The following is a 24,849-nucleotide window of genomic DNA, read 5'->3' on the forward strand; positions in this document are numbered from 1 at the left end:
TGTCAGGCACCATTCTGGTGCCCAGGCACCTTCACTTGGTTGCAAGTGGTCAATAAAAGGTAAAGGTAAAGGTACCCCTGCCCGTACGGGCCAGTCTTGACAGATTCTGGGGTTGTGCGCCCATCTCACTTAAGAGGCCAGGGGCCAGCGCTGTCCGGAGACACTTCCGGGTCACGTGGCCAGCGTGACATCGCTGCTCTGGCCAGAGCCAGAGCCAGAGCCAGAGCCGCACACGGAAACGCCGTTTACCTTCCCGCTGGTAAGCGGTCCCTATTTATCTACTTGCACCCGGAGGTGCTTTCGAACTGCTAGGTTGGCAGGCGCTGGGACCGAGCAGCGGGAGCGCACCCCGCCGCAGGGATTCGAACCGCCGACCTTTCGATCGGCAAGCCCTAGGCGCTGAGGCTTTAACCCACAGCGCCACCTGCGTCCCTAAGTGGTCAATAGTCAGGTGTAAAATGCGCCTGGTGCCAGGCTAATTTCGAACACTGATATATTTTTATAAGAATAAGCAATTGCTTTTGTTTTTAAATGATGTCTTTAGATATCAGAGTGTGAACCTTCTTAGAAGGGGCATTCCCTTTGGTGTGGGAAAGAAGGGGTAAGGGCTCTTCCAAAATGGCATTTCACCCTCCACAGTTTTGTAAATGTTTGTATTTAAAAGAATTCCCTAAAAAAAGTTTATTACTTGATTAATTAGGGACATCCATTCAACCAGCTTTCTCCAACATGGTGCTGCTGTCTAGACATTGTTTAACTTGAACTTTATCAGCCCCAGCAAGCATGGCCAATTGTATAGGCTGATGGGACTTGTAATCCAACAAATTCTGGAGGGCAGCAGGTTGGAGAAGGCTATTTTGAATCATTCAAAAGGGGTTTAACAGATTGATCTAAATGATTGGCCAGCTAGAGTTCACAGCTTTGACTTTTACAAATGGTTTGGTTTTTCTGAGTCAGCAAGGATCAACATCTAGCAAAACACCTTTTTTGGATATTGACAAGAATGTTTAGCAGTGAGCTTGTTCTTGAAATCAGTGACATAGCTAAAGCACTGTTTTTGTTTTCCCAGGCGTATTTGCCTGGTAGTATCATTGCTATCCTCTAGGTGCCAGGTAAAGGCTATTCTGTTCATCTATGCTTTTAACACTGTGACACCCCCCCCCCCCGCGGATACTGTTTTTAGATGATATTTATGTAATTGATCTGAATTTTTGTAAGTCAGTTTTAGGGGGAAGGTGGCCTATAAAGTTCCTAAATAGTAACCATTTGAAAAAGAGCTGTTTGAGCGGATTGGGTGTTAAGCAACAGTACACATCAAGTTAATTTTTTTCCTTTATACTTACAGGTTGATTTAGGAAACAGAAAAGTCAGAAGAGACTTGAAACTCAAAGCGATACTGCAAAACAATATTTCTCTGAATTGAAGGCTCATTGTGGAGCTATCATGAGCGATGTTACAATTGTGAAAGAAGGTTGGGTTCAGAAAAGGGGTAAGTGTTGAATTAAATAATATACTATCCTGTAAGAATTGTTCATGGATAGTGGCTGTATTTCCTCCCCTTCATTTAGTAGTTGTTGGTCTGTGGTGTGGGGAGGCAGTGATGTGTGCACCTTTACCAGGCTTCAAGCTACAGCTGCTGCAAAGCATCTGTGTTGCAGCTGCTAGGGGCTTGCAAGAGAATTGGGAATTGAAGGTGAGGCCCAGCCTCCATCAGGTGGCAGGCAAGGAGCTGGTTTGGAAACCAGCATGGCTGTATTTAAACAGCAGTTGGTGGTAAAAAGGGAGATAGGGTGAAGAAGAGCATGAGGAGATGGCTGGGAAGATAGAAAGAGGAGGAAAGGGGAACAAGTGGGCCAAAATCCTTAGGAGACAGCCAAAGGACAACATGAATCAGGGTTTTTAACGGGGAACCTGAGGTGTGATTCAAAAGGAAGTGGGGAGTGGCTGGAGGTAGTGGGGGAGGGGGAGGACAGAAGGCCATACCAGGGTCCCACTAGTGGTTTAACTTCTCCCTTGGTAAATGCAGCAGTAGATCAACTGTTCTGAGTGAGTGAGGAGAGGGCAGTTCCCCATAATCATCCATGTGGACTAGGAGCTGTCCAGTACACATGGGCAGTTTATGAATGCAAACCCTGCTCTCTTAGCCCAGCAAAATAAACATGTACAGTGGTACTTCGGGTTAAGAACTTAATTCGTTCTGGAGGTCCGTTCTTAACCTGAAACTGTTCTTAACCCGAGGTACCACTTTAGCTCATGGGTCCTTCTGCTGCTGCTGCGCCACCCCGCGTGATTTCTATTCTCATCCTGAAGCAAAGTTCTTAACTTGAGGTACTATTTCTGGGTTAGCAGAGTCTGTAACCTGAAGCATCTGTAACTTGGGGTACCACTGTAACTGCAACAGCAGGCCAGATGATCTAGAACAGTGTTTCCTAGGACTACCTGATCTCTGTAAATTATATACTAAGGGGATTGATGGATAATAGCTGTTCTGAAATGCTCTCCCACCCGACCCATTCACAGTAGTATATTTATGCTTTTAATAACAGGTGTTAATGGGTAATGTGAGGAATGGGTTTTACTGCCCTGAACTGCCTGTATCTTACATGCGAGTGCATATTTTTCCTGGTGTATATGCTTTTGTATACTATGGTAATGTATGTTTCACTTGTTTGTCTTGTTGAGTCCTAACTTCATGTCTATAACTATAACGTGCTACTCAGGGAAGCAATAGAGAGACCCTGGAAAACCTTTGGAGGCAGTTTGAAAAGGGGCAGCCTAACAAAGACGTAGGCTGGATCTAGACACATCAAAGAAGCGATTCAGTTAAGTGTGTTGCAAACTTCTTACAGGGAAATCCTGTTGGCAAAAGACGTGACTCCACAGTGCCATCTGGTGTCAGTGTTATAACGCATATAAAGTGCTTTATCTTTACGAATGTAGCTGAGTCCAGAATCTTACCTGGTGGCAGCAAGTATCACAAACAGTGGAAGGGTGGATGCAAGCAGAGGGATACATCCTGTTGTGTTCAGATCTGTCTTCCTAAAACAGCATGAGGCCCAGGTGGTTGAGACAGGCCCATTACAGGTAGCAGCACTTTAATCTGAAGGCAGTTTTAACATATTGCTTTGATCACACACACATGAATTACTAAGAAGTCTCACTGAGTTCAGAGGTACTTACTGCAAACTAAGAGTTCATTGATTGCAGCCTTTATCTTTCTCATTTCTAAATATATATGAATCTTAAGAAACTGTTTTGGATCACTGTGTGACATTGCTTTAGCAACATAGTGTTCCGTAACTCTTATCCAAATACTATCAGAGAACATTGGGCTCAGACCAATGTTCTAACGGTAAAATGGTTTAAGTAGCTCAGTGAGTTTAAATTGTTTTTAGTAAGTGTTGAAAAAGTTAAAATCCATTATATTGAAGCTAGAAGTTGAACAATTTATGGGTAAGATCCCTTTGCTGTGCACCCCTCGGGCCACTGGTTCTAGAGTGTCTCCCAACATTCTGAAGCAAATTTGGAATGGGGGGCTTCAGAGGGAGAGAAGTAGAAGAAAGAAAACCCGTTTCTACAAGCAGAAGTTCATTGCACAAGCAGGATGCAACAATTGGATATTACCCAATTTAATAAAAACTCTACATAGGAAGGATCATATGCATATTCATATATATTGATATAAAATGGTGAGTTCTGTGCATTTTGTTTTAACATACTTTCTTTGTTTTCTGTTTTATCTGTTGCTTGCCACTACTTTAAAAACTTGTTTGAGGGTAGGGTAGTGTTACAACTTCAAACTGGACAGTGGTCCACATTCTGGAAAGCATGTGTGTATTCTCGCTTTCATGTGTGCACAGAGACAAAGGCTCAATTACATAGTAAGGCACAGGTATGCTCTTTCATGTAGACATGCAAATGCATTCTTTTTCTTAGTAAAAGTTTGCTTTGTAGTTAAGCCCTGCTCTCTGTTTGGGTGGGAAGGGATCCAATTATGTCATGATCAGGAAAAGTTATGTCATGATCAGGAAAAGTTGGTTTTTGCTATTTTGGGCCCCTTCTGTGGAACTTGCTAATTCATGATCTCTGCTTACCTGGGAGTAAAGTAAGCCCCACTGAACTCAATGCATAGGATGATGCTGAAAACAAATTGGGTTTGGGAGGTGGGTTGCAATTGTGGCTAAACCTGATTTGAAGGGTGTCTGAGGGCTATTTTTGTGCTACATTTTGCTGTGCAGGTTTTTAGAGATTTCTGCCCCCACCCCCATCTTTCATCAGGAGCTGAAAGGTACTACTTCCTGATTGGTCAATTGGGATTCTTACAGGAAATTAAAGGAAACAACAACACACGCTTTGAATACAAAATATAGCATTTCAGAAAGAAGCCTTAATCTTCCTTCCTGCAATGTATATGTATGTTCCTGCGTTAATTGGGACTTCCTAGTAATGGTTGTTGTTTTTGTTAACCAGGGCTGCTGCATCAAACAGCTGTGTATACCTTTGAGAGGCAGAGATGTGAGAGGGCATCAGAGGAGAGAGGGAAGGAAAGATGAACAGAGGCCAGTGTTGCCCACGGCACCCCTGACCATCATTCAAGGCACCCCAGGGTGCCACGGCACACAGGTTAAAAACCACTGGTATATTTACACTGAGGTAGTCAAGATGCCTGGTGACAGTTTCTGATGTCTTAAGAGACACTGTTGCTGACATCAGCCTCTAAATGGCTTTTTTCTTAGGCAGTGGTTTCAAATCTGTCCCCCCCCCCCGACCACTTGAAACTTGCTAAGGAGAATGTTGGACTACTTAATTATTTTTCTTCCTGCTGTAGCTGCTGTATGATTTCTAATTGTATTTTATTGCTTCTGTTATTCCTTATACAATTTAAGAAATAAAAGAACTAATAAAAATCAATATGAATATTTAATGTGATGGATGTGCTGCCTGAGATATTTAAATGCAGATCCACAGACCATAGTTTGGGAAGCCTGTATTTCTGATTGCTTAGACACTTTAACTAAGCTTGTGTTACTTTACTTTGGTAAACCCTTTACATAGGGCATCCTCTCAGACTAACTCAGCCACCAGCTCCCTTTTCATCTTCACCAGACATACGTTAATAACACCCTACATTAATACATCCAAGCCTCAGCTTCTTCCCCAGCTTTTCCTCACATCTTCTTCATCAAACTCCTTTCTTTCCCAACTCCTCAACTCACAAAAATCTCAACTGACTACTAGAACCGCCAGCCAGCACCTGATCTAGACTCTGCCCAATAAATGCTCAAAGGAATCCTCTTTCCCTTTCCTCTCATAACCTGTCACCACGAGGCTACTGCTTAACAGGAGTAAAACAACAGTATCAGTACAAGGCCTTGAACTTTGACAGTCAGAGGTCCTAGAATCTTGCCATTGATGTTTCTTTTTAATAAATGACATTTGTAATAATTACAGCATTCCAATATTTTGTCAGCCTCCAAATGCTGTAAGAAATAACTCACTTTTGGGTGGCAGGTTGGAAAAAATAATATCCTTGGGAGCCTGCATTAGGCACCTGCGATTTCTGCAGCCCTGAACTTACTTAGATTGGTATTGTGAATTACTTAATTCTAACCATACAATTATCTGCATATCTGCTCATAAGTAAATTTCACTGTAATTAATGGGGCTTATACCTTGTAAGCATGTGTAGGATTGACCTCATCAATCTTGTGGTCTTTAAATTTCAGGGTCAAGAGTAAATAATTTCAGAATACAATAATAAAATATTATCAGCACATCTCCCATTCAATTACATCTCCTATTATGTATACAAATCTTAATTAACTGGTGTGTTATCTTTTTGGAATAGGAAAACAGGAAGTTTAAAGGTGTATGCTAGTTTTTACTTTTACAGAGATCTAAAAAATCATTGTGTATCTTAACAAAGAAACCCTCCCACATTAATAATAATAATAATAATAATAATAATAATAATAATAATAACAACATTTATTATTTGTACCCCGTCCATCTGGCTGGGTTTCCCCAGCCACTCTGGGCAGCTTCCAACAAATATTAAAAATGCATTAAAATGTCACACATTAAAAACTTCCCGAAACAGATGTCTTCTAAATGTCAGGTAGTTGTTTATCTCTTTGACATCTGATGGTAGGGTGTTCCACAGGGTAGGCGCCACTACTGAGAAGGCCCTCTGCCTGGTTCCCTGTAGCTTTACTTCTCGCAGCGAGGGAACCGCCAGAAGGCCCTCAGCGCTGGACCTCAGTGTCTGGGCAGAATGATGGGGGTGGAGACGCTCCTTCAGGTATACTGGGCCGAGCCCATTTAGGGCTTTAAAGGTCAACACCAACACTTTGAATTGTGCTCGGAAACGTACTGGGAGCCAATGTAGGTCTTTCAGGACCAGTATTATATGGTCTCGGCGGCTGCTCCCAGTCACCAGTCTAGCTGCCGCATTCTGGATTAGTTGTAGTAATGCTATATTTTTATAGTATATAATTAAATTAAGAAGGTCTGTAACAGCAGTTATTTATTTTCGCTGCTTTGTGATGTAATTTATGGAAGAGAACAATGGAAAATAAAAGAAAAATAGATTTAAAAACAAAGTTGATTGTGCCCTTAGTGTGCAAATTATACCAGTGTGCTTTCTGTTTTTTAGAAAGAAAAATCACAAGCTCTGATTTTTTGAAAAAGATTTAATTTGAGTAGCCTTAGGAAGTTTTTGAGTCCTCTCAGTATACTAGAAAAACCAGTCCTTTCCTCTCTCCCGTCTCCATATTTATATTTGGAAGTATAGCTGTCTACTATGTCTTTATATCTCTGGCCAGAGCAGCGATGTCACGCTGGCCACGTGACCCGGAAGTGTCTCCGGACAGCGCTGGCCCCTGGCCTCTTAAGTGAGATGGGCGCACAACCCCAGAGTCTGTCAAGACTGGCCCGTACAGGCAGGGGTACCTTTATCTTTTACCTATGTCTTTATATGGGACTCAGGTGGCGCTGTGGTCTAAACCACTGAGCCTAGGGCTTGCCGATCGGAAGGTTGGTGGTTCGAATCCCTGCGAGGGGGTGAGCTCCCGTTGTTCAGTCCCAGCTCCTGCCCACCTAGCAGTTCAAAAGCACATCAAAATGCAAGTAGATAAATAGGTACCGCTCTGGTGGGAAGGTAAAATGGTTTTCTGTGCGCTGCTCTGGTTCACCAGAAGTGGCTTAGTAATGCTGGTCACATGACCCAGAAGCTGTCTGAGGACAAACGATGGCTCCCTCGGCCTATAGAGCAAGATGAGCACGCAACCCCAGAGTCATCCGCTACTGGACCTAACGGTCAGGGGTACCTTTACCTTTACCTTTTATGTCTTTATATAGGTCAGTAAGATTCTGCAGCTTACCAATATTGCTAATACATTATAATAATCAAAACAAAAATGAAGGAAGAATATTCACAGAAACTACATTCTGCCACATGATGAGGGAACATGGTTTAAGAGGAAAATGTAGTCATTCCCAGTTTGGCTTCTATACCTGTACATATCACCTCAAATTAATCTATAGCTTTGTTAATATGAAGGTAGTTTCCTTTATTCCATGCCATCCTTTTGTTAGGTGGGAAGGTTTTGTATGGGTTTAAATTGATATATTTGTATGTATTGTTGTATTAGTTTGTTGTTAGTTGCTTCATGAAGTGATACATTAAATACATACAGTACGTACATAGAAACATATAATCTCTGTGTTCCAACCCATCCCAGAGGTAGATCCAGAAAAGCTATTTTTTTGCTATTTTAATTTAATGTTCTTAGACCTTGTTTAGTTTTTGAAAGCCTGAAAACTTGAAAGCTTGCAGTCTTGACTTGGGGGGAGGGGTTAGTGTTGCAAGGTTTGGGTCTGATGGTGTGTATCCTTTGACACTGCCATCACCCAATAAGTATATGATACTTTAAGCTTGCAAGTGTTCTTCTGACACATCTTAAAATCCTTACAAGGATCAGAAGAAAAACTCTTCTAATCTTACTATTTCTTTTCCCTAGTAACTTTTTTTTAATCTTTATGTGGGGTACAGTGTCAGAAACTGCTTAGTCAGGCCCCATGTGGTTAGCCATGATGGCACAACTTCCTAGTGAATAACTCTTTGAACTTACTCCACTCAAGCTGACCATTCCTTAAGAGCAGAAAGATTTCCCGTTTGAGTAAAAATTTCCTTGATCTATAAGATCTGCCCAAGCTATTCCAGATGTTTCTTTGAGTCCTGCTGCCTAACCTTCTTGCTTCCCAATGTCCAGCCCCCAGCCTTGAGACAGTGCTCTTAAAAGTGTATAGCAGTGCTTTTCAAGTGATAGCACTCTTGCCAACTGACATGCGATGTTCTATCAGTTGAAGAGTTTTCCCTTCTATCCCTCTCACAATTAACAGACCACCCCATTTGTAAGCTTTAATGCTTTACTGACTCCAAAGGTTAGATTAATGCACTATTCCATTCAGCAGCAAGAAGAACACAGGTAGAAATATTTGGTTTACAAAATACAGAGAAATATTTCTGAGCATGTGGTCTGGGCTTGAACCCAAATGTGTTGCCTGGTCAGCTTCATATGGTGGAAGAGAATGAAGAAAGAAGCTTCACTTCCTCCTTCATCAGAGTTGAGGGGGCATGACCTAACTGAACCTAGGGATTCAATTCTGTGGTCTTAATCCCTTCATGCATTAATTAACCATAAGCTTGCTAGTTATATTTGACTGCAATTTCCCACAGTTTGCTGGACCCCCTTTTATAACTTTGCTCAATGGTCTCACATGTTTTTTAAGAAGAAAAACTGTTCTAGTCACTAAGAAAGGCAACATTTGATAATATGGTATAAAAAGTCTCTGATGTAGAAGTGCCTAAAATTTAAAGATACAGGGTGGTATTCAACTATGTTTTGCTGATAATAGTCCCATTGAAATTAGTTAACATGATAGTTGAGTTCATTAATTTTTATGAATACTACCCACAGTTTGCATTTGTTTTCTATTACTGTTTATATGTATTATTTAAAAAACCCATTCATGTTAGATTCTGTGTGATGATATTGAGTACATTTTTCTTAATGATTTGTTACAAGGTCACTTTTCTGCAATAAGAACTATTTGATTCACACCTATTTCCCCCTGTAATGGTATTGTGTGGTTACTCGTGCGTAAACTGCCTCCACTTCGATTAGGTGGTTTGCTCAAACATGTTCAGGGTTAGAGCTCGCCCTCCGTGACCTGTTAGTCACTTGCAGAATCTGCCAGTGGGCGTTTCTTGAATCTCTTCCAGCATAAAAGCTGCTTGACCCCAAGTCTCCGCCTATGTTCCCTGCGCGGAACGCGTCTGCGCAAGTAAGGGGATGGCAAGGGCGTGCCAGCGCTCTCTCCGCTGGTTTCGGTTGAAGGGTCTTGGAGCCCTGACACCGATTCCTCCAGCTCCTCTCTATTGGTGTCACACTGAATTCCTTCCCCCAGACTGGTTCCCTCTCCGGCATCGCTCTGGAGCCCTGCCTCCGCTTCTCGCTCTGATGTCAGTTCCCTGACATCCACCTCCCCCCCAGGACCCCCTCCACCCCCGGCCTGACCCGGTGACGTGACCTTGTCCCCACCTTCAGCCGACGATGCAGGGAACCCTCGAAAGGAGCTGTCGTCATCGTCCGAGGACTCAAACCCCGCTTCCCACCCGCCCCGGTTTCTGACGGGAGGGGCTTCCCAATCTGATTCCTCCTCTCCTGACGACTCCCCTCCTTCCTCTGGCGACTCTGGAAAACCCACAAAATCCTCCTCATCATCATCGGTGGTGGCAAATTGCTCCTCCCAGAATCTCCCCAGAGGTTTGGGCTTCCTCGGATACCTGTTGTGGAACTCTTCCACTAGATACCCACCATCTATTTCCCCTTCTGGAACCCACGTGTTTTCTGACTCGGGCTCCCCCTCCCACGCTACTAGATATTCCACCTGCCGCCCCCGCCCCCGCGAATCCAGGATCTCCATTATCTGCTGGTGGTGTTCCTTCTCTTCCAGTGGTGGGTGTCTGAGCCCTTCTCCTCCTACCTCCCGGACTCTCCGCTCCCCTCGGTATGGCGAGAGCAGTGACCTATGAAATACCGGGTGGATTTTCATGTTGTCTGGCAACTTGAGCCTGAATGCCACCGGGTTGACTTGGTGTATCACCTCGAAAGGCCCCAGCCGCTTCGGCCGGAGTTTCTTACACCCACCCTTGAAGGGCAATCCTTGAGTGGATAACCACACCCGGTCCCCCACCCTAATGGTCTCCCCTTCCCGGCGACGTTTATCCGCTTGCCTCTTGTACTCTTCCTTGGCCCTTTCCAGATTCATCTTAAGCTGCTGGTGCAGTGCTTCCATTTCTTCCACGAACTGCTCTGCGGCGGGCACGCTCCACTCTTCCTCCCCCCTCCCGGGAAAGGCCCTGGGGTGACACCCATAATTAGCCAAGAATGGGCTCATCCCCGTGGACACATGCTCCGCATTGTTATACGCAAACTCGGCCAGTGCTAGCTTATCTACCCAGTCGTTCTGCCTCTCGTTGACGTAACAGCGGAGATATTGCTGCAATATGCTGTTCGCCCTCTCTGCCTGCCCGTTAGTTTCCGGGTGCCTCGCCGTCGAGAATCCCACCTCCACCTGCAATAAGCTCATAAGCTTCCTCCAGAACCTCGAGGTAAATTGTTTCCCTCGATCAGAGATAACCCTTGAAGGAGCTCCATGCAACCTGAAGATGTGAGTAACAAACAGTTGTGCGGTTTCCTCGGCTGTCACCGCATGAGAGCATGATATAAAATGGCACATCTTGGTTAGCAGATCTACTACTACCATGACTGCTGTCTTACCTCTGGATTTGGGCAAATCTGTCATGAAATCTATTGATACCACCCCCCAGGGTCTCCCCGGCGTGGGCAAGGGTTCTAGTAACCCTGCCGGGGCTGCCCGCTCCCCCTTGGCTCTTTGGCAGCGGTCACACCCTCGTACATACTCTCGTACATCTTCCCTCACCTTCGGCCACCAAAACTCCCTAGTGACTAGTAACATGGTCTTGTGTTGCCCAAAGTGTCCCGCTGTGGGGTTGTCGTGAAGTTGTCGGAGCACCTTTCCCGTAAGGCCCCCCCGGGCACATACATTGCTCCCTTGTAATACAATAACCCTTCCCTTACCTCGAAGTCCCCCCAGTCTCTCCCATTTTCCCTTAGTTCCCTGATTCTGGTTTGGGCAAATTCATCCTGGCGAATCAACTCGGTTAGTTCTCGTTTCCCAACCAACGCCCCCCCACAAACCCATCGTTCCTCAGGGAACACATGTCGAGCGTCCGGTGGTCTTCCTCCTTCCGTGTACTCTGGTTTCCGTGAAAGCGCGTCTGCTCTCACGTTCTCTTGCCCTGGCACGTACTTGATCTCAAAGAAGAACTTGGAGAACTCCTGTGCCCACCGAATCTGTCGCTGGTTGAGCACTCGCGCTGTCCTCCAGTATTCCAAGTTCTTGTGGTCAGTGCAAACCTGGATCTTGTGCTGAGCCCCTATCAGGAGATGTCTCCACTGGCGAAACGCGGCATAAATAGCTAACAGTTCACGATCGTACACCGTGTAGTTCTGTTCCGATTCGTTCAGCTTCCTTGAGTAGAAGGCGCACGGCCTCCATGTGTCTTGGGCCGGTCCCGGCTGGAGCAACACCGCTCCTATCGCTCTGTCCAACGCGTCGGTCTCTAGCCTCATCGGTTTCTGCAGATCCACATGCAGGAGCTGTTCCTCCGAGGCGAACGCCTGCTTTAGCCCCTCGAAGGCACGTTGGGCCCCTTCCGTCCAGACGAACTTCTTTTTGCTACTGAGACAATCCGTGATGGGTGCGGTTAAGTGGGCGAAGTTCTTGATGAACTTCCGGTAGAAGTTGCTGAACCCTAGGAACCTCTGCACATCCTTCCGGGTTTTGGGAGCCTTCCATTCCAGCACTGCCTGCACCTTGCCGGGGTCCATGGCTAGACCTCTGTCTGACAACCTGTATCCCAGAAATTCCACTTCCTTGGCGTGAAACTGGCACTTTTCCAGCTTGACCCAAAGTTGGTGCTCTCGTAGCCTTTTCAGCACTTCCCTGACGTCCTGGACATGCTGTTTTTCATTGTCCGAATAGATCAGTACGTCGTCCAGAAATGCTACGCAGTTCTTGTACAGCAGGGGACCCAGCACATGGTGCATGAAGCTTTGAAAACAGGCAGAGCCTGACTGTAATCCAAATGGCATAACCAAATATTCAAAGGCCCCCAGGGGGGTGAACATGGTGGTTTTCCATTCGTCCCCCTCTCTCATTCGAATCAGATTGTAGGCCCCCCTAAGGTCCAGCTTGGTAAAAATCTTACCCTTCCTTACCCTGGTCAGAATATCATCAATTCTGGGCATTGGGAAGGTCACGGGTTCTGATACCAGGTTTAACCTTCGAAAGTCCACGATGAGCCTCAGCTGATCCGTGTGTTTTTTATCCACAAAAAACACAGGGCTGCCCCCCACTGCCTTAGATTCTCTTATAAACCCCCTTTTCAAGTTCTTGTCTATAAAGTCTCGCAACTCCTGCATCTCTCTGTCGGACATGGCATACAGCTTACCCACCGGCAGCTGTGCTCCAGGGAGAAGGTTGATTTGGCAGTCGAAGGGCCTATGTGGCGGCAGCCTGTCCGCTTCCCTCTCGCTGAAGACCTCTTGTAAGTCTGCGTACTGTGGCGGCACCTTCCCTTTCTGCTCCAGCGTGGTTGCTGCTGCTCTGGCCAACCTCACCCTGGGCTTCTCCCCTCCTAGACAGTGTTCCAAACAGTGGGCTGACCCGAAGGTGACCGTGCATTGGTGCCACGCCACCACTGGATCATGTAGCACTAGCCAGCTCATCCCCAGTATTATTGGGGGTCCCGCCAGTGTGGCCACATGAAAGGCTATGGTTTCTGTGTGCCTGGACACACTCATTCTCATAGGCGGGGTTTGATGTGTCACCTCTCCCCCTAGCAACTCTCTGCCATCTATCGTGGTGACTTGGAGTGGGAAATCCAGTGGCAGCAAGTGGATCTGGTGCTCCAGCGCAAACTCCTTACTAAAAAAATTACAGGAGCTCCCTGAGTCCAACATTGCCTTCACCTTGACTGGGTGCCCATTTGGGAGTTCTAGCGTCACCTCTATCGCTATAGAAACCTTGGGTGGGTCCGGTTGGGGCACTTCAATTAGTTGCTCGCTTGGCTGCTGCGCCCCCCTGTGGGCAGTCAAGCGCTGGCGTTTTCCTGCACCTTGTCTTCTGCCCCCTCCCCCTCATTTCCAGCGGCCCCCACCATCCCTTGCCAAGCCTTTCTTTGTGGGCAGACCCTGGCAAAGTGTCCTGGCCGTTGGCAGAGGAAACATTTCTTGGAGTTTCTCCCAGCCTTTGCTTCCCTTTTGACTATTTGTTGGGCGCTCGGCACCTCGCGTGCGCGCGCCCCATCAATTTCCATTGGCACCACGTCATTGGAAGGCTGCCTTGGCATCTCAGGAATGCGGTAGTCAGGGCAACGCTCCCCTCTCCCTTCCCGCCTTTCCAAAGCGCGCGCTTCCTGGCGAGAGCCTATCGCCAGCGCAGATTTTGTCAGCTGATCCATAGTCTCCGGGCGGGGCGCGCGGGAGAGCTCATCTTTAATGGCTGGGGACAACCCCTCCTCAAACAGCATTCGTATGGGCGGGCTGTCCATATCCCATTCGAGCCTGTGTATTAGCATCGCAAAGCGGGACCAATAGTCTCTAACGGAAAGGTCCCCCTGCTTACATCTCATCAGCTCCCGTTGGGTCACACTCTCCCCCAATTGGCTGGAATACATAGCGTCCATCGCCTGAAAAAACTTCCGGACGTCCTTCATGGCGGGGTTATGCGCGGCCATTAGGGGTCTAACCCATTCCCTCGCGCTGCCCTCAAGATGCCCCACGATGTAAGCCACTTGCGCCGCCTCGTCAGCAAAATCATCATGCTGCAGCTGCAGTGCGTACTCTATTTCTGTCCGGAATCCATTATATTCTTGGGGTTTTCCCCCAAACTTGTGTACCAGTCCGGGCACCTTCTTTGCCACTGGGGTGGGTCTCACCTGCGCGTCCTGGGTGCGCCTCTCGTCCAGCCGCGCCATCAGCAGTGCTACATGCCGTTCCAGCTCCTGGTTCCTCTTCACCAGGTCCTGCGCCCCCGCAGCTGCCTCCGCTGCCCCGGCGCCTCCTGTCTGGCTCATGTTTCCACTGCTTACTCACGAGTAACAGCAAGGGACTGGCAGATTGCTGTAATGGTATTGTGTGGTTACTCGTGCGTAAACTGCCTCCACTTCGATTAGGTGGTTTGCTCAAACATGTTCAGGGTTAGAGCTCGCCCTCCGTGACCTGTTAGTCACTTGCAGAATCTGCCAGTGGGCGTTTCTTGAATCTCTTCCAGCATAAAAGCTGCTTGACCCCAAGTCTCCGCCTATGTTCCCTGCGCGGAACGCGTCTGCGCAAGTAAGGGGATGGCAAGGGCGTGCCAGCGCTCTCTCCGCTGGTTTCGGTTGAAGGGTCTTGGAGCCCTGACACCGATTCCTCCAGCTCCTCTCTATTGGTGTCACACTGAATTCCTTCCCCCAGACTGGTTCCCTCTCCGGCATCGCTCTGGAGCCCTGCCTCCGCTTCTCGCTCTGATGTCAGTTCCCTGACACCCCCCCATAATCTGTGCAATTGTGCACCTGTTGTTAGAATATTGACCATTGACTAAAGGAGTTTCTCCCACATAATACTAGAACACTTGCAGTAGATTCAGAACAGACAGAGAAAAGTATTTCTTCATGCAAAGCATAACTAATTTATGAAATTCGCTACAATATGTGGTGAGGGCCCCTAGCTTAAATTGTTTTAAGAGGAGATGAGATAAATCCATGGAGGATGAGTATGTGAATAGCACTTAGTCATGATGGACATTGAGAGGCAATAAGCTGCTAAGTATCAGTTGCTGGAGATGGGTCAACAGTGGAGGGCCCTTGCCTTTATACTCCATATAGCTTGTAGGTTTCCCAGAAGCATCTGTTTGGTCACGTATGGAAACATGGACTTTTGCTTTGATACAGCGGGAGCTCTTACATTCTTAAGTGAGATAAAATTGAGGAAAAGAACAATGCTTCTGATGCACTTTGAAAAGACAATTTCATGATTTTTGAATGCAGTATCCTAAATTTACAAGTAATAATAATAATATTCTTGGCTTCTGAAGTGACTAGAGATTTTTAATTGATTTATTGGATTCAGTTCAATGACTTTTAACCAATTAATTGTTTGAAGCTGCAGTCCTGCACCCAGTTACCTGGGACTGAGCCTCACTGAGTTCCATTGGACTTACTCTTCAGTGTATAGAATTATAATAAAAAGCTGAAGTCCTAAACACACTTAAGAGGAGAGTGATATCCATTGAACATAGTCAGAACTATTTCCAAGTAAACATTCATAGATTTGTGTTGTAAATCATCTAATGCCTACAGAGTTTGGGGTGGTAGTGGCCTGGGAGAGGACATTCTCTGTGGCAACCCCGAGTCCATGGGTGGGGAACTCAGTCCAATGATTGGGCTAGACCCAAATAAATAGATAGATAGATAGATAGATAGATAGATAGATAGATAGATAGATGCACCTTAGAGACCAACTAAGTTTGTTCTGGGCATAAGCTTTTGTGTGCATGCACACTTCTTCAGATACCAGTGATCCTTATGTCCCTCTTAAGCACCCTACATTTTGTTGAACTTGGACAGGTGGGCAGGACCATCCACTTGTCAGCCATCTGACATTATAATGGGGTGAGGTGATTGACACTGTCAAAGGTTCAAAGCCAGTCGCTGTAACTACTGCTGATCATCAGTTAGAGCAACCACCTTTGAAGATGCTCTTTCAGTGCTGGGAGTTTGCCTTCAGAGAGACTTCTTTTAATGGACCATCAGCTGATCATCCATAAGAGCAGCTATTTTCAACCCTGGGTCCCCAGATGTTCTTGAACTACAACTCCCATCATCCCTGATCACTGGCCATACTGGGGGGGGGGGGGGGAGACAGAATTTAAGTTGTAGTCCAGCAACATCTAGGGACCCAAGGTTGAGGAAGGCTGTGTTAGAGGGAGACCCTTTGAAGCATATGCAGAGGGGGAAATGCTACTTAAACCGGAGCATTTTATAGTCTTTGCAGGCAAAGCAGTTTGTATTCAAAGCACTGGAAGACGGATTTAAATACAAACTACTGCCCTGGAAATATTTTTTTTAAACTGTTTTTAAAATGAATATTTTTTCTTTCCAGGGAAACAGTTTCATTCAAAGAATTTCCATCACTACACCACACTGACTCATTTGCTTTAACTGATTTTAATACTGTGTTTTAAAATTGTTGTAACCTACCATTGGGTCTCATGGTGGGCAAAAAAATCAAATCAAATCAAATCAAATCAAATCAAATCAAATCAAATCAAATAAATAAATAAAGACTATTTTTACCACTCAGTAAAAAGCTATAGGGATATGTTGACCCAATCTCCACTCTCTTATTGGCAGTTACTCAAAGGTCTTCACATAAAATATATCCATATATTAAAAGCAATTTTTAAACAATGAGTATTGCTTGTTATTTTTTCTAACTGTATTAAATTATGAAACATATAAGATTAATTTGCTTAGAATCTATGAAGTCACAAATTTTCAGAATTTAGAATGATGTGCAGTAGATATTTAATTTTTTAAAAATAAAACAATTTAATATATATCATAGTGAGTCTGGCTTTGTCATTTGTTGTTGTTTAGTCATTTAGTCGTGTCCGACTCTTCATGACCCCATGGACCAGAGCACGCCAGGCACTCCTGTCTTCCACTGCCACATGTAACAGTCTCCTCTGAATTAGTAACAGAGGATGAGGATCTCAGGAGTTACCAGGCAAATGGAAAAAATCATGGGCTTTTCAGCCTTGTAAGAGAATTCCAGATCTCATCTATTCATTTATCTCAGTGACCACATGTGCAGCATTCAGCATTTGACTCATGACTGCCAGTAAGCTCCATTTCACCTCTCACTTATCTGTAGCCCCCAGCTTATGTTTTAAGGAGAGCTGACTGGCTCAAGGAACATTCATAGAATGAGGTAGGATACATGGAGAAAGTGAAGGAAGACATGCACCTGCAGAGAGTTCTGTAGGTAGCAAAACAGAAAAATGGGTAAGAACGTAAAAAGAGCTCTGTTGTATTTGTGAAGTCAGACAAACAGGGCATGACTGCAGTAGCCTGTTCTTGCCTTTGTTGCTCCACAACTTATATTCAAAGACATGTTGCTTCTAAAATTGCTCAACAAGATGAGGGTATACACCTGTTGTCATGTGTAGAGAAAGACTGTACAGTTCTTTCAAAGAGCAGATGAGGCACTAAACCTGTTTCCACATTACAACTTAGAGTTGCAGGTGGGAAACCACCTGAATGAGGTTTTCTCCATGCAAAATAATTCACATTAAAAACATGCATTAGCAAAAAGGGTTGTTATGATGTTCACCTTTTGAAATAGCCTTTTTCTTCTACATTATTTACATTTGTACAGTTAAGAGTTCCTGGTAAGATGTATGCTGTTACAAACAAAAATGAAATATTTTTAAAATGTGTAACCAAAATGTTGTGTTTTTTTATTTTGAGGAAGTGTAAATATAATGTTTAAGAAATTGATAAGCAAAAGAACATCTGCTTTTTAAATACTGCTAAATGATAATACTTAAAAGGTTAAATAAAAACTAGAAAAGCTTTGAATTTTGAAGTATTTACAACAGCTAGTAATATCACTTACTGAAGACATTTTTGTCAAAGTTGAAGAAGTTAGAGCTAATTAATTTCTTGGGAGACATATGATGAAATAGTAGGTGTGATAACATATTTGAGTAACATATGGTCGTTATGAGGCACCTTTCTAATGCCTGAGCAGCAAATTAAAAATAGAATTTTCATTTTTTCAGTATGACTTATAAAAGGTCTTTGTTATACAGTATTGTATTTAACTAGGTTTAGTTTCATTGTAAGTTAACTTTACTACTTCATATTTGTAGTGGAATTATGAAATCATACTTGGAATATACTACTTCTTGTGGTCTGTCAACTGTCTATTTAATGCTCAGTGCTGAACCTAGATAGGTCTTTTGGTTTTTGCATAGAGATTTCAAAGAGAAGACTTCCTCTCAAAAGCCCTGAAAAACCTGGACCATTTACCTTATACTCTCCCTGTATCTGCCGACTTGGGCACTGAATTCTTCAAGGGAGGCCTTTCTTGTGAATTGGCCAATGATTGAAGCCTGTTGTGTGGGATAGGGTAGGGTGTTCTTTGCGTGGGAACTTTGTTTGTGGAATTCCCTCCCATTGAAAGTTTGGCTATTTCCCTCTTTCCTGACTTTCTGGTGTCAGTTGAGGATAAATACGTTTACTCAGGCTTTTGGGGGGGACAGAATTTAAGTTCTGTTACTTGTATTTTACAACCACTGAAGAACTTTTTTATGGTTCTTTTTGTGATTTTAAAAGATACTGTTTTAGTTCTATTAGATGGATTATATTTTGTATATTACATTGAGATTCTGTGAAATGAAGGGCAGTCTAAAAGTACTATTACTATTACTACTACTAGCTAAGTTTGCTGGATGTGGTAGAGCAAGGCCTAGAGGATTTTGAGTACTAGGGTTTGGCAATATCTGTTTTTCAACATTGTGCTATAGCATCAGCTAAGCTTCATGATATACTGAAGTATCGCAATGTCTGAAATAAGGATGGATCTATGTAGAGGCATTGACTGGCTTCATGGTTTTCCCCCTATTGTGATTTTTGCATAACGCGCGCGCGCACACACACACACACACACACACACACACACACCATGATCCACAATATATTGCCAGGTCAGAAATTAGAAACTGATATCATGATACGGGTTTTAAACTGGCTTTGGATGATATATCGCCCAGCCCTATTGACTACTTTCCTAATCTTGTGTTCTTCTTGTTCCTCACTGTCCCATTCGTTATTGTGGCTCTATTCCTCAAACTGATCACAGCCTCTAGGCTTTTAGGATGAAGTAAGCCTCAATATATCCACTCACTTGCTTGCCCTTACCCGTTCTACATTCCTGTCAAAGAATTTCTCCAGCTTCTAATGCTTGACCAGGAGTCAGCAAACTTTTTCAGCAGGGGGCAGATCCATTGTCCCTCAGACCTTGTGGGGGGGGGGGCTGTCTATATTTTGAAAAAAAAAAATGAACGATTTTCTTCCGCCCGCAAAGAGGCCTGAAGATGCTCCGCTTTACCTGTCCCAGTTGTTGTCCCAATAGCCGCTTTTGGGTTTCTCCAGCCAGCCAGGTGCCATGGCGGGGTAGGAGGCTGCGTTGGCTCGTGAAGACAGAAGCAGCATCCCCAGCGGAGGAGCCGTGGGTGGAGATAGGGGAACTGGGGCGTTGCCAGAGCTTTTACCCACTACCTGCTGCTGCTGCTTCCCGAGAGGCACTGCGGAGAACAAGACAGAGCCGCCCACCAACCCACAAGCGGTGGCTGCGGCCACCGCAATGACCCACCTGAACACCATGGGAAGAATGAAGGAGGGAGGGAGGCAAGCGGCGACGAAGAAAGCATGTGAGGAAGGGGTGCGGGAAAGGGGCGTGGAGAAAGAAGGAAGAGTGGACTGAGGGAGAGGGAGGAGGAGCAGGAGGAGGAGTGGCAGCCGGCGTCACACACCCCCTTCATAGCGCTGCCCTGCTGAGATGGGCAGGTGGGCGAGCCGACTCTTGATGGTGCCCACTGTGGGACAAGATTGCTCTGTCCCTGAGGAGAAAAGCACCGTTGTGTGAGGGAGAGGGAAAGAACGCTCGCGCTGGTGATCCACACAGCGATTCCTGGAACGTCCGTGGGCCAGATCTAGAAGGCAATTGGGCCTGGTCCGGCCCATGGGCCTTAGTTTGCTGACCTATGTGCTTGACCATACAGTGAATGAAGCACCATATTCCTCAGAAGATGTTATACAGCTCAGTATATAAAGCAAGATTTTTTTATATGAATGATCAGCACCCAGCCAGCCTGCTTTATAGGCTCATGCATAAAAGTCCTACATTAGTAAAGAAAAAGTGTTTTATATGCTTTATAAACTGTGACACCAGATGATGCTGTGGAGTCCCGTCTTTCACCAATGTGATTTCCCATTATGAATTTTACAATGCGTTTTCCAGGAATGCTTTTTTGATGTGTCTAGATTCAGCATGCAGTTTTGTATGCCACTTTGAGACATTTAATGTAGTAACAGGAAAAAAAATCAATAAATAATAAATGGTAGAAGTTATTTCATATTATCCTCTTACTCTCAAGAAAACTTATCTGCAGAGAAGCCGCTTGCAAAGGAGCACCCGCAGAAGTAACACCTGCTGCTCTTGGTAGTGGATGGAGAGGAAAGGAGAACAATATCTTAATACCCCTCTACCCCCCCCCCCCGGCTATTTAATTCAGAACTGGATCCAAGGTGGGGCGGGTGGTCCTCAGGGTGGGTTACCCTGATCTGGGACCCTGGATTAAGGTCATGGGGATGATGTGGGTTGGCCTAACAATGAAAGCTAATTGTGTGCCTATTTCTGTTTTATTGTTGTGGCTGTAAGTTTTTTTTTCCCCAAATGAATATATGGGATGCAGATTTTTAATAAATAAATAATCCAAAGTGGCCAAATAGCCAGAAGCCTGCATTGTTACATACACTTCCTGAAAAAATATATTAAAAGATTTAAAATTCCAGTATTTCAGGAATTTTTAGTAATTTTTAAAATAAGCTTCACAGCAAGGCTATCACACAAGTGCATAAAATCTGGACTTCTAAAAATCATTTGGAAGGGCCATAAGAGTCACAAATAGAAGCAGAGGAATCCTACAGTATTTTTTCCTGCATAAATATCATTTAGGGAGACTGATATAGCCAGTGTTGTTGTTTTTATTGTCATCTTCTCAAGAAAAAAGGAAGCAGTGTTGGCTTTGTTTCCAGTTTTGTAGGCTTATGAAAGTAGTCCAGACAGTTGTTTGACCTCAAATAGACCTTTTAGTCTCTGGCTTGTCAGACGACACGGACAACAGGGAGATCACAGTTGATTGGCATTCAGATCACAGGCAGCTACTAGGTTCAGTGCATAGCCAAATACTGCTTTAGGATTTAGACAGAGCCACTCTGGCAAAGCAGCCTAGTTGTCAGAGTAGCTGGTGTTTTCTTAACAAACTGTTACATAATGGAGAGGCTGAATACATGCTGCTTTTTATTTTTATAAATATAAAGTGCATTTACTCCAAGAAAACAAACATTTTCCCTTGGGGAGCACACCACCTGGGAGTTGCTGTCACCTTGGCCACTGTTCCCACCCCCCATGGACAGCACCTGACTTCTGCTGCTGCTGCCCTACTTTCTCCTCTTCAGGTCTAGCAAACTTGGATGTGCCATTACCTACTCTCTCTCCGTGCAGCCCTGGTTATACTGTTTTCTACCCCAGCTTACCAGGCAGTGTTGAGGAGTGCCTGCTGATGAGGTTCCAGCTGCACCATGCTGTCCTCAGTTCCCCTAATGGGACTTAGAAACAATTGGGAAATGAAATTACAGTTGGTACCTTGGAAGCAGGCACTTTATTGTGTAGTGCCCCCAACGTAAAAAAGAGAGACAAAAGGGGATCTTGTGACAAGCAGTACCAGTAGTTGGTCATGCTACAGCAGTAACTGGTGTGTATATATGGCTACTCATGCTGGGTGCTGTCTGTTTTGTGCCATCTCCCCAGCATCTGCTGCTGACACCTCCTCTAGTGGTCATTCCCGCCCTCCAGCTGTGGGACCCTGTAAATGGGCCCCAAAGTCCAGCCGTAAGAGAAGTACTACTTCAAATTATAATCTTTGCTTTTACTCATTTAATGCTCTTACTCATCTTTGCTGTTGTTTTGATCTGGTAAGTTTTTATTAATCTCTAAATGTCCAGATAGTTCTATAAATGTGCTAGCAATCCTTTTTGTTTTTGATTTTGTGATAGCATTGTTGCCTCTGCAGATTGTGGCTATTAGTTGATGTTTGCTGGTTCTGTTTGTTCATATGTTCCATTAGGGTGACATCATCACCAATCATTCCATCCTTTAAAACCCATTTCCTGCATTGTCTTTGTTTTTGAAACAGGATATATTGAGGACAACTCAAAAACAATTCCAGTGTAAACTGTCACTTTTCTGCTATTGACTGACTTTTTGAAATTTCTACATGAATGCATTTATGGAATAAAGTTATGCTGTGAATTGATTTTGAAAGTATTTTTAAAAATTGGTGGAAGCAGCTGGCATGTTACATATTATGCCCATTCTTAAACAGCTATACTGGTTGCCTATTGTCTTCCAGGCCCAATTCAAGGTTCTTATGTTGACATTTAAAGTCCAGAATGACCTGGGGCCCAAATATCTAAGAGTGTGTCTTCTTCTCCAGTATCAACTTGCCTGTTCAATACATTCAGCAAGTGAGGTTGTCTTAGTGATGATCCCAGCTCTGAAGTGTAGTGTGGGGACTGTAAAGGTCCTCTGTGGTGATGGCTGCGTTTCACATGGCTGTGAAATGATCTCCCCACTGAGGTGTGCCTTGCTCTAAACTATTCATTTTGACAACAGGTGAAGGCACACCTCTCTCATTGGGCTTTCAGAAGTGGAGAGGGGTGATGTCTGGTTTCAGTATGACTTTGTTGCTTTATTACTTATGTAGATATTTTACGTGAACTGGTTTTAATGATTTCATTATGTATTATATTTCATTACATTACATACTACCCTTTGACAGTTGTGCTGAAGGGCAGTTAAAATATAGTAATAAATAAACAAATAATTTTCACTGCAGTGCATCAGGAGATAATCATCCTCTCAAAAGGAAGAAAAACTACTGTAGAAAAAGAGGAAAAATAAACCAGTTATATAAATTTGTTTAATAGTTTCCCCCTTCACAGAACAATAATTGCAAATAACTGGTAATTCAGTTAAGTGCAGACAAAATTCAGCCTGCTCATAATGGAAGAGGTTGTCTACTAATGTTTTTGACATATTGTAATTAGTGTGCCTCACCCCCTGTGTGAAATCAGTGCGAAAACAGAAAGGCCTTTGATGAAAGCTGAATTTTCACTTGGCTTAGTGAGTTTTATTGTGTAGATGGAATTAAAGGTTGAGAAAAGGAGTAAGAAGTCCAATAAGGAGACTTTTTTGAAGGAATAATGTAAGTGTTTCTATACAATAATTTGGTAGATGATCAGCTTGAAATGACCGATAGTAATCCATTTTATTGCTGTTTGCTACTAGTTGTTTCACTTAACTTACAATGACACGTTGTGAATTTTTGTACCAATTTCTGTTAGGCCAAACAGACTAGTGAGATCACAGGGAACCGGTGCAACAAATGGTAGCACAAAAACAGCAGTTCTAGCACATGGGGATTGGTTCCTCTTTTGTGAGAAACCTTCTCTTCCACTTCATGTTTGGAGCTGCTGTTATGGAGGAAGCTCTGTTTGAATGCAGTCTTAAAAAGGCAACAGTAACTCAGAATGCATACATCTTTTTTATGTTTATATGCTTCACTGCTCACCTCTTTAACTCCCATAAGATTTGTGCTGAAAGTGTTGGTTCTTGATAGACCTTTGCTCTTTCAATGAGATAAACTCCTTTGTCAACAAGTATCTCCTTTGTCGGACTGTAATTTTTTAAGAAACAAAATCTTTTTATTTAGTTTATGGTTTGCAACTAGCTCTATTGGACAGGTAGGAGGGGGGAAAGTGCAGGAAAACAGCTAATTATAGTAATTGCAGCTGGTTTCAAAGTACTTCTAACAGTTTGTGCATAATGCTTACTTGAAAGCATCAAATGGGCGCTAGTTGTGAAATAGAACACCTGTTTGTTGTTGAGCATGTGTTTATGCAGATGATTGTTGTTGTCAAAGCACCTTGATGTAGAGTAGTCCTGTTTACATTTACATTCTCCCCAAAGGATTAACAGTGTTCTCTCAATAAATTTGCAGTCTATTCTCCTCTCAAAGGCTGCTGTTTGGAGGGTGGTGTGAACGAGGCAACAAGTGCTTGCTAATCACTTGCATATACATAATTAGCAACAGTCTGGTGCACTGGAGTCTTTGTATAACCAGAACAATGCTGATTGGCAGCAGTAGATAACAATAGTTGTGGCAAGATGTTGTCTGCTGGCTGTTTTGAAGGTATCTTTACCTTTCTGTTTGCTTCACAGTAGTTTTTTTGAGTTAACTGTGCCACTACTCTAGTTTCTTATAGTTTGCTTTGAGTTAGTAGCACAGCCGAGCCAAATGACCCAGGTTCTCCTTCCACCATGACCCTAAATTGAATTTATTTTAGGGGGGTCCAACATTTTTTGTGGGGGGAACTAACAATACACATTCCTCCCCCAGTCTTTATTATGTTGGTAGAACCCATCACACAATCATATTTGATATCATACTTACTTGTGTATTGAATACCTGAATCAGTCAGAAAGTTTTATTTCCACATACAATTCCACTTTCTTCCATTTCTTATAAATGCACTTCTTAAATCTCAGCTCATCTATAAGCTCCTTAGGCAGCCACACTGGTTTCTTTGGATGCTTCCCAGTCTTCTTTCCTGCTGGAATTGTCTGCATTTGTGCATCCAATATTTCACCTTTAAGAAACCCCCATTCATCTTGGACTCTCTTTGAATATTTCTGAACATGGACTCCCACCCAGTAGTTCCTTAAGCTTCTTGAGATCAGCCTTCTTAAAGTCCTGAGTGCGTGTCCGACTATACTCAGCTTTCCCTTGCCTCTGTATCAT

At 44.0% G+C, this 24,849-nt stretch overlaps 1 protein-coding gene across 6 annotated transcripts in view; it reads left to right on the forward strand.

Moving 5' to 3' along the window:
* AKT3 (AKT serine/threonine kinase 3) overlaps positions 1 to 24,849 on the forward strand; it is a 119,335-nt gene that overhangs the window by 13,401 nt on the left and 81,085 nt on the right. For all 6 annotated transcript variants that reach the window (XR_013836947.1, XR_013836948.1, XM_079969523.1 and 3 more), the window contains exon 2: positions 1,346 to 1,489. Coding sequence is in view for 4 of the 6 variants with exons in the window: in XM_079969523.1 (XP_079825649.1) it covers positions 1,444 to 1,489 (46 nt within the window). In the remaining 2 variants the exon portion in view is untranslated. The remainder of the gene's footprint in view (positions 1 to 1,345; positions 1,490 to 24,849) is intronic.

This window comes from Podarcis cretensis, assembly GCF_951804945.1.
Source record: "Podarcis cretensis genome assembly, chromosome: 3".
Lineage (NCBI taxonomy): Eukaryota > Metazoa > Chordata > Lepidosauria > Squamata > Lacertidae > Podarcis > Podarcis cretensis.